Genomic DNA, 9,844 nt, shown 5'->3' on the forward strand with positions numbered 1-9,844 from the left:
AAGGCAGTTTTATTATTATTGTTATTATTATTATCTTAATCCTTGTTTTGCAAATGAGGAAACTGAGGCCAGAGAGGTTAAAGCCCTGACCACTCTCACAGGATGCAAGCCTGGATCTGCCTGACTTAGAGCAAGCACTTTGAACAAGCCAGTGTTCTGCTTTCCCTTCCTTCATGGTTATAGTGTTAGTTTTCAGTCACTGTCTGTGGCCTTCCAGAATCTCCCCCAAAGCCCTTCAGATGGAGATGTCAGACACTCTAATCTCCAGGGAATGTGCCCATTCATTGAAAGGTCCTACAAGGTTGCTTGGGCAGTAAAAGAAGTGCTATTTTTTTACTGCCCAAGATCATTGACTTCTAGTGTGAAGGAGCGTGCCTTAGGCTGATAGAAGGAGTATTTAGGAGTTGGGAGGAAGTGGGTAATGGGGTGGAGGGGCCTTGGTAGGTGCAAAGATGAAGAAGGAATGATGCTGGAAGGGAGGCTTGCAGTCTCCTTATTTCCCAATGAGGCCCCAGTGATACCAGTGTGGCAGCCAATTCCCCCACCCACCACCCACACATCCACCAAGGAGCACATCCACATGGACACCTCTCATACCACTGTGGGATCAGCGAGTTCTAGTTTCACTTCTGCTGTGTGACTTGGGCAAGTCCTCTTCTTCGCGGGGCCTCAAATTGCCCTCATGTGTAATGAAGAGGTTGTGCTGGATGAGAGAGGGAAGCCCTTATCAGATTGGGAGGAAGGTGTGCAATTTAAAAAGCATGTTAAAAGTTCAGGTAAAGTCTGCAGCTTAGTTATGAATAATGTACTAATGCCAGTTTCTTAGTTTCTATAAAAATACACCATGCTATTTTTAACAATAGGGGAGAGAGAGATAGAGCTGTACTATTTTTGCAACTTTTCTGTAAATCTAAAATGAATTCCAAAATTAAAAAAAAATGTTTAAAAAGATGATTAGGTAAGTTTCAAATTCTATTAATAATTCATTTATTCAACTAAGATTGTTATGTGTCTGGCACTGGGTAGGCATCAGTAGCGAAAAGTTATGGTCCCATCCCTTGCGGGGTTTACAATCTAGTTAATATCCCCTCTTGCCTCTTTAAAAAGCAAACCTCAACTACAAAATATAGAAGCTTAACCAAATCTCGCCCGCTGGAAAACAAATGTCCTTCCCGCGTTGACCGTCAGAGCGCAAGTTCAGAAACCGCAGCCCCGCCCCCGCCCGCCCGGCCCCGCCCCCACCACTCGGCCCCGCCCCTCCCTCCCCTTCGGCCCCGCCCCGCCCGCACTTGGCCCCCGCCCCTCCATCCGGGCCTCCCTCTCCCACTCTCAGCCCCGCCCCACCCCGCACTCAGCCCCGCCCCTTCGGCTTCCGGCTCCGCCTTCGCCCCTCGGAACGTGGGGGCTCGAAACCCACGCGGAGGGCAGGAGCTTAAGGAGGAGTCCCCGAGGGGCAGAGCGGGGAAAGATCTGTTTCCACGCGGGGCCCTGAAACCCGGGGTCCGGGCGAGCCGGGAGGAACCGGACGCGGCGGCGCTTCGCTTTGCATGACAATGCGCCGCTTTGCACAACCGACGCCGACGGGTATTTAAAGGCGTCGCTGCGGCCCCGCACCTCGTAGCTACTTTCGCGCACACCCGCCTTTTGCAAAGATGCCCCTGATGCGGGCTGCGCTCCTGCTCGCCCTGGGCTTGCTTCTCGCTGGCCCCGAGGCCCTTGCAAAGGTCTTGATGAAACAGGTGAGTGCCGCTCTTTTAGGAGGCTGGCTGGGGTGGGAGATGGGGATAGCTAGTCCCGTCCCTGGAATTCCTCCTCGGCAGCAGAGCCTCCCAGAGGCACTACCTGTGGGACTTTGAGTGGGTCCTTCTCTTTCTAAGGGGTTGTTTCCCTCGTGGGAGAAGAAGCAGTTTTCCTCTCTGCCCTTCTAGGTTCTGTCTGCAGGTCTTAATAATCAGGTCAACGTGAGACAGATTAACAAGAGAAAATAGCCAAATTTAACAGCATACTTATATATGTAGGAAACATGCCAAAGTGCACATCTTGGGGATGCCTGTTTTGAATCCCTTCACCCATCTGCACAGTGAGGGTGGTCTGTAAGGCCTTCCTCAGCTCCAGACTTCTGAAGGCTTAACCTCACTCATGTACTCTCCTGCCCTCTTTCCAACCGTGTGAGTGAAATTTTTGTAGAACTGCAAGACTAAGGCACTGCTCCCAGGCCCAGAGACTCAGCCCTGTTTACCTGCCCCCCCCTTCCCCCATAAGAAGGCCTGGCACCAATCCCCTCTCCTCTGTATTGCTCTGTCGCTGGGCTTGTCCTGATGGGTGGGTAGTTTGAGAGACTCTCCAAGCCAGAAGGTCCAGACTTGTTCCTCTGTTGACAAAGGTCCAGCCCTGCTCCTGGTTGTGAGCCATGGAGAGGCACTGACCTCTGAGCTTGCCCTTTCCTTCTCACTCACCCCCAAGCTCCAGATCCTTGGCAAAGGGAAGCTCTTGTCATTCTGAGACCTAGAGAAGCCCAGTTTCATTGCCTCTTTGCTGCATAGCTGCAAGCAAAACACTATTTCTGGCAGCAAAGAGAGAGGCCCAGCATAGATCCCCTCCTTCCAGCCACCTTGGAAATGCTAGAGAGTCAGAAACAGTGTGGTGTAGGGCAAAGTGGGATATGACTGAGAGCTGGGACGCTTGGCTTTTGATTGTATCTCTGTCTCTAATCCATGGGCATGGCCTTTGTGCTCCTTGAGACTTAGCCTCTTCATCTGTAAAATGGGCTTGATGCCATCCTGCCTTTCTTGTGGATTGTGGGTGAAGGAAATTTTCTAAAACAGTTATTTTCAACCTTGTTTGTCTCATGGCATACATAAACTAATTACTAAAATTCTGCGGTGCACCAAAATATATATTATATTATCTGCCTGTCTGACAAAAAAGAAAAAGGTATAATTTTGATTCATTTACACGGGACAGCTATTGTGTTGGCTGTTGGCATTTTTTTAAAATTTGACAATCTGAGGGAAAAGAGGTGACTGCCCCTGACTGAATAGTCAGGTAGTACATGTTTTAAAAATTCTTGTGGCACACCGGTTGAAAATCGCTGCTCTGAAGTCTTGCAGTGATATAAGCTGTTGGACTCAGCCTCACCCTGCCACAGGGCCAAGGAGTCTGCTTTTGCCTATTGAATGAAGGAGCTGGGATCTCTGGGCTTATTCTTCCAGAGGGTTCACAGTTTGTCCATGGGTATAGGTTGATAATGTTTTTCTTGGCTCGTGGTCTGACCGCTATGAGGTGGAGCTCGGCTAAGGCTCGAGCCTGCCCTACATCTCCTTTCTATATGTCTTGGCTATGGATGCCATTCCAGGCCATTCCAGAGGGTCTTAGACTGGCAGTTTTGGAGAGGCCTTGAGACATCACAGAGTTCACCCACCTCGCTCAGGCCCACAGAGGACAGAGGACTCACCCAAGATTACATAGCAAGTGGCACTTTTGGTCCTTATCTGCCATCGTCCAGGACTTCTCTGGGCTCATGTGACTCAAAGCTCTGACCCTGATATCACAGGCCAGATGAAAGCTGTGGGGAAGTGGTGAGTGTTTGAGCATCCAGAATATGTTAAGTGATGTGCTTTCCCCCCCAATAAACTTTTTTTGGGGAAATAATTTTAGATTTACAGAGAAGTTACACAGATAGAACAGAGATCCCACAGACTCCTCACTCAGTTTTCCATAATGTTAACATCTTATCGACCATGGTTCCCTTGTCAAAACCGAGATGCCAACATTGCTACATTATCATTAACAAAACACTAGACTTTTTATTTGGATTTCACCAGTTTTTTTCATGAATGGCCTCTTTGTGTTTCAGGCTTCATTCCAGTTACCTCTTTGCATTTGTTGTCCATCTCCCCAGCCTCCTCTGGTCTGTGATACTTTTTCAGCCTCGTGTTTTCATGGGCTTCACAGTTTTCAAGAGCTTGTGACCTGTACTCTCTGTATACAAACTTCTCCCCCTCCCAGTAGCCCTGTGAGAAGATATAATTATGCCCATTTGATAGGTGAGGAAATTGCCATGGTCTCAGCCAGGGAGAGTGGCTGAGGTCTGATTTGAACCCAGATCTGTGATTTGTACCCACATTTCTGCCTCCAGAGCTGTGCCTTTCCCCTCTGCCTTATGTTGCCCCATGTTGTCTCTTCCCGCATGTTGGGATGGCACATATCTGGTGCCAGGCCTGGCCCTTGTTGGGCATTGCTAATCCATCACACCTCCTTTTTCAGACGAGGCTGGACTCAGCTGCAGAATTCATTGCCACAGAAGCCTCTAGTCAGGCATCTGGAAACCACCTTGTTACGTCTCCCTGAGGGCCTGGGGGAAAGGTCACTTAGGGGAGGGGAGAGGATTCTTCGGCTCCAACAGGGCACTCTGGACACTTCCTCCAGCCTGGGCTGCCTTAGAATCTGTGAAAGCAGCCCCTGAAAACGGCTAGTCCTCCTGCATACCCTCCAGCCCAACTCTTAATTCCAGGCTCTCTTTATTAGACAGTGGCCTCCTAACTGGTCTCCCCACTTCCACCTTGTTCCAAGCTGTTTTCAACCATAAACCCGAGCATCGCCCTCTCTTGCAATGGTGTCCATTGCACTTATAGAAAATCCAACCTTCTGATTATGACCTGCATGATCCTGCCTGAAATGACCCTGCCACCCCTTTGACCTTGTCTGAGTCCCTTGTCCACCGCATCTAGCCCACTGGCTTGCTTGTAGTGCCAGAGCAGCTACCACACGGCCTTTGCACATGTTCCCTCTGCCTGGGCATTTTTTCTCTCTATTTACATGGCTGACTCCTCCTTCTGCAGGAGTCCAGCTTAAGTAGCAAGTCCTTTGTTACTCTCAACCCTACCTTTTGTTTCTCTGGCACTCAGAAGTCATAGGGGGTAATCTGCACATTAGATTAGGCTCCTGAAGACAGGGCAGGAACATTTCTAATTGTTTACCACTATTGACACAGCACTTAGCCCAGGGTCTGTGATCATTGCTGCATACAGGTTTATGGAATGGTTCCTACCCTGTGTAAGGGACTGGGGAATACAGGGATGAGTCAGACTCTGTCCTGCCTTTCTTAGCCATGGCACAGTGTTTCATCCCAAGGGACAGAAGCTCATTCCAAGAAGCTAAAGTCAAGGTGTTTATTCCAGGTGTATAAGGAATCTCTTGGAACTAGAGGCAAGATGTGGAGGCTGGGATGGCTAATGGCTGGCATTTAGTGAGCCAGCTCATGCTTTGGGCATGGCATTGTGTAACGAGCTTTACATACATGCTCTCACCCTTGCCACAGCCCTGAAAGGAAGGTATAAATGCCTCCACTTAAAAGATATGGAAATTGGGGCACCAAAGAGAAAACTGGCTTATATAATCACATGATAGGGTGGCTGAACTATGATTCCCACCCATGTCTGTTGACTAAAGCCTTGATTGACCCCACATCTCACTCCAAAGCCATGCCTTTCACTGCCTATTTAGATGGGGGGGGGGGGTAGGCAACTCCATCTGTTCTCTTTTCAACAGACCCTTAGTTCTTCCCCTTTGTCTCAGTCATGAGTCATGGGTCATGGGTCTCGGAGTTCTGGCCCCATCCCAAAACTATGGCCCAGTAACAATGCAAAGCCCAAAGTCCTGTGAGTGACTTTGCCTCCATCTCAATTCCCACATCAGAGGCAGAGAGAACCTGTCACCCAACCAGATTGGGTTAGGTGTTCCTTTCCGTCCCAGTCAGCTGTGGGTGTGTGGATGATGGGGATCAGCTTGGGGGTGTGGGACCCGGAGGTTGTCCTTCTAAGTTGGGATGTGCACAGTAGGCATATTGTAAGTTCCTCAGAGGAGGCCGAGCGGGTGGGCAGAGTCTGCCTGATGTAGGAAGTTCGCAAGATCACAGACCAGCAGGGTTCTGTGGGAGCGGGGAGTCACTGGTCAGGTGTAGTTGGACGAGATGGTGGCATCAGGAGACCTCTGGGGGATGTGAAGGAAGACAGGTGGCTCAGCAGAGGGGAGGAGGGTGACTCAGATGGGGACAGGGTGTGAGCAATGGGAGGGGAGTAAGGAAGCACCGGCTAGGATTGGGGAACTTCATTCATTCAGTGGGGGTTATCAACAGTGGTCGCTGGGGATCTTTTCACGTGTGTCCTATTTTCTTCCTGGGTTAATTGCACGCCCCTTGAGGGTGGGGTTTTGGATGTTATGTTTCCCACTGTGTTTTGTGTTTCCTTTTGTCCCTGGCCCTGGATTGGGGTGGGGGAGAGGTGGGGGATGGGAATAAGGTCCTGGGCATGGGCTGCCAAGGGAAATCCTTGGGGGGAAATCCAAGACTGGCAGGAGAGGAGTGGGGAGCAGGGAGGTGGGAGATCAGAGGAGGCAAACATGGCTAGTCTCCTGTTTTCAGTGTTTGAGTATCCATGCTCTGAGGTCCAGGTCCTCCTCTAGCATGAGCCAGTTCAAGGTCTGGCGTAATGTGCTTTATAGTTTAGCACATTTATAGTTTGTCTTTTTAGTCTTTTACTTCAGTCCTGCCTATGAAATGGGTAGGACAGGCGTTATCCCAGGTTTACAGATGTGCTCAGAGAGGAGAGTGACCTTACCCATGGCCACACCGTCGGTAGCCTGTTCTGTTTGTTCTTCTGACTCGTGAGTGTTCCTTTGTCAGCTTTTCTTTCCTTGCTGCCATGATTGTCCCTAGGCATTCCGGATCAGTAACTTTTCCTGGGAGAACTGTGACGACGGGAAGGACCCTGTGCTGATCAAAAGCCTGAATGTGGAACCTAACCCCATTGTCAATCCTGGGAATGTGACTGTGAGTGCCGAGACCCAGACGAGTGTCCCTCTCAATGCTCCTCTGAAGGTGAGCCTGAGGGTGGGAGGCATTGGTCAGGAGCTGGAGGGAAGGTGCCATGGGCCAGCTGACAGGGCCCTGAGGGGCATATGCTCAGGGAACGGAATACTGGAGCCCAGGCATCCCAGAGCAGCGAAGGAGGCGTGGATTTGGAGACTCGTACTCAGGTTCCTGGACTCTCGGCATCATGATGTCGGAGATTGGAAGGACTCTGATGTCAGCCCCAACAGCTTCCTGCTGAGGGCACGGGTGGCTGGTTTCCTCACACCTGGCAGGGAGTGCTCAGCCTCCCCGACAGGCTGGCGCAGTGCTCTCTGCTGTCTGACAGCTCTGGTTGGGCAATTTGGTTTTGATAGTGGTGTCATTATTAATTACAAAACAGCCACATCAATTAGCAAGTGATATGTAGTCAACTTTGGAAAATATAAGTGGTCAAAATAGGGGGAAAAAGAAAAGAAATCACCTGAAATCTCTACCTCATGATAAGAGAGGCAAACACTTTTAACATTTTGGAACATTCCCCATACAATCACATATAACATACATGTTAATTTTAATGGCTATTTGAAAATAAGCAGTGCTGCTTGTAAGTGTCCTCCTATAATCCAACTCCTCAGAAGGTAGTCAGTTAGCTATTTATATATCCTGTCAGAATTTCTGTCTGCATTTGTAAGTATATATATACATTTATACTAGTGGGATTATATGACATGTGCTATTAAACTTGGATTTTTTATTTTTTTTTGCTTCAGACTATATATTCTATGCCTCTTTCTGTGGCATTTGGCATAGATCTGCCTAATCATTTTTAATGGCAGAAATATTCTGGTATAGATCTGTCATAATTTACTTAACAAATCTAATGTCAGATATTTAGTTTCCAGGGTAGTGTTTTGTTTTGGTTTTGGCTATTATAAAGACCTTTGCAGAAATTATTCTTGAAATGCATCTTTTTTTTACTTTCTGATTATCTAGACACAGACTTTTTAGGTCTGTGGATACATATTGCCAAAGTGCCTCTCCAAGTGTTTGAGCCCATTTGTCCTCTAACTGACAACAACAGATTTGGCTTTTCCCACACATTTGTTAACACTGAGCATTTTGTAAAAATCCTTTCAGTCTTATAATGTCATCCCTGATGAGGTTAAATTTCCTTTCATAATTTTATTTGCCTTTTGTAGTTACTTTGGAAAAGTCTAGGAAGCAATGCTACAGTTAGCCAATTAGCAGTTAGGCAACAAATGTATTTCAACTCAAGTGTTAGCTTCAACCAATGGTGATGACTACCTAAAGAATTCTGAGACTGTGAGATTCAGTGATGGGGAAAATCACATTTAATTATTCATGTCCATCATGGGCACAGGAAAAAATATCTCCAACGTCCCAGCCAATTAAAAACTGTGTGATTGAAAGAAATGCTGACCTTTTAAAGAGACAGAGGAACTACCATGTTTGCCTTGGAACTGACACTTTTTCAAACTCTTCACTAGGCGGAACTAACTGTGCAGAAGGAAATGGCTGGCTTCTGGGTCAAAGTCCCATGTGTGGAACAAGTCGGTAGCTGTACCTACGAAGACATCTGTAACGTATTTGACATTTTCCTCCCCCCTGGAGAGCCCTGCCCAGAGCCCCTGCACACCTATGGGCTTCCCTGCCACTGTCCTTTCAAACAAGTAAGTACTCAGGGAGGGAAAGCATTATCCCCATGGCTGCAGAAAAGACATGGGGTTTAGAGAGAAGGATCCTTGCCTTGTCTTCTTGCAGATCTGGATGTCTGTGGGTGGATGTAAATTGGTGTGATCTATCCCGAATTGCTTTTGGGGACCTCAGTTTATCCATCTGTGAAATGGGCAAGTTGCACTTTGGGGTGACCTTCAGTGCTCTACAGTGCTATGGTAATCTCTAATCTCCTGTGGCTCTTAGAATGGGAGGAAGGATAGTTCCTGGCTGCAATCCTAGAGGTGGCTCCAGGAGAGAGTCCCATGAGTAGGCTCCCACTGACCTGTGATCCACTGGCTTTTCCACAGGGCAAATACTCACTGCCCAAGAGTGTTTTCACCCTACCCCGCCTGGACCTGCCCGGCTGGCTCAGTACCGGAAACTACCGCATCCAGAATATCCTAAGCAACAGCGAGAAACGTCTGGGCTGTTTCAAGATCAATGTCTCTCTAGAGAACATTAATATGGCACCAGCTAGAGCAGAATGAAGGGGTGTGAGGAAGGTGTCCCTCTTCCTCTGTCTTGTGTTTGTCAAAGCCAAATTCCGATTTTCTGTCCCCCTTCAAGCCCCTTTCCACAATGATCCTACTACCCTTGCTGCAAATAATTTTGTGCCACTTACATTTTAGGCGTGGGCAGGCAGCCCTAACCTAAGGTAGGGTGAGTCTGGTGGTTCTTGATGGCTCAGGACATCTACTGGGCCGGCCACTTCATCTTCCTCCTCACCCCTGCGACTTTCTCTCTAACACTTAACTTATTTTCCAAACAGTCCTGGAACAGGACGAACATGTTTTGGGACCCCCAAGTTCAGACGGACCCAGTCTTGCTCTCCTGAAGTACCTTTAATGATTTTCTCATTAAATTGTTTTTTTGTCACTAACTTAAAAGCAGAGTGAAAGTATTAAGTTTTCATTTTACTCCAACCCCTTTGTACAATGAACGGCCTGAAGTAGTAGAGCTCCATCTGTTCCTCCATCAACATCTATGATTAGTTTGGACAGTCTTTTCTAGATTTTTCCAATTAACAGTGGGGCATTGTGTATCCTGGAGAGGCAGTGTGTTGGGGGGCTGGAGGGCTTCCTTGGGAGAGAGATTTAAGAATGCTCCTTGTATTTAAGATAGTTTACAAGCTCAGGCGCCGCTGCCTGCAGGGCCAAGCACAAGGCACAAGTGAGGGATGAAGATCCCAAGGGGCACACGTGTCTTCCCTTTTTCCTCTACAACAGCACACACACATTGTGAGGCAGCCGGTGCCTG

The 9,844-nt window shown here is 48.2% G+C and overlaps 1 protein-coding gene across 2 annotated transcripts; it reads left to right on the forward strand.

Annotated features, from left to right (window-relative positions):
• The first annotated feature begins 1,426 nt into the window (after window positions 1–1,426).
• GM2A (ganglioside GM2 activator) lies at window positions 1,427–9,474 on the forward strand. Of its 2 annotated transcripts, none has more exons than XM_016213928.2 (4): window positions 1,427–1,739; window positions 6,716–6,877; window positions 8,359–8,545; window positions 9,087–9,474. In XM_016213928.2, the coding sequence occupies exons 1-4, from the start codon at window positions 1,653–1,655 to the stop codon at window positions 9,239–9,241; spliced, it is 591 nt and encodes a 196-aa protein (XP_016069414.2). In that variant the 5' UTR covers window positions 1,427–1,652; the 3' UTR covers window positions 9,242–9,474. The 2 variants fall into 2 exon arrangements, with proteins under 2 accessions (XP_016069414.2, XP_016069407.1); XM_016213921.2 differs by having other exon boundaries at window positions 1,428–1,739; window positions 8,359–8,541; window positions 8,896–9,176.
• Window positions 9,475–9,844: the final 370 nt, after the last annotated feature.

This window comes from Miniopterus natalensis, chromosome 4, assembly GCF_054644295.1.
Source record: "Miniopterus natalensis isolate mMinNat1 chromosome 4, mMinNat1.hap1, whole genome shotgun sequence".
NCBI classification, from domain to species: domain Eukaryota; kingdom Metazoa; phylum Chordata; class Mammalia; order Chiroptera; family Miniopteridae; genus Miniopterus; species Miniopterus natalensis.

Bases quoted from the DNA above. Each gene is read 5' to 3' on its own strand.
- GM2A (XM_016213921.2), top strand. From the start codon at position 1,653: ATGCCCCTGATGCGGGCTGCGCTCCTGCTCGCCCTGGGCTTGCTTCTC. The intron at 1,740-6,715 runs GTGAGTGCCGCT...GATTGTCCCTAG, and splicing joins CAAAGGTCTTGATGAAACAG to GCATTCCGGATCAGTAACTT. The intron at 6,878-8,358 runs GTGAGCCTGAGG...ACTCTTCACTAG, and splicing joins CTCTCAATGCTCCTCTGAAG to GCGGAACTAACTGTGCAGAA.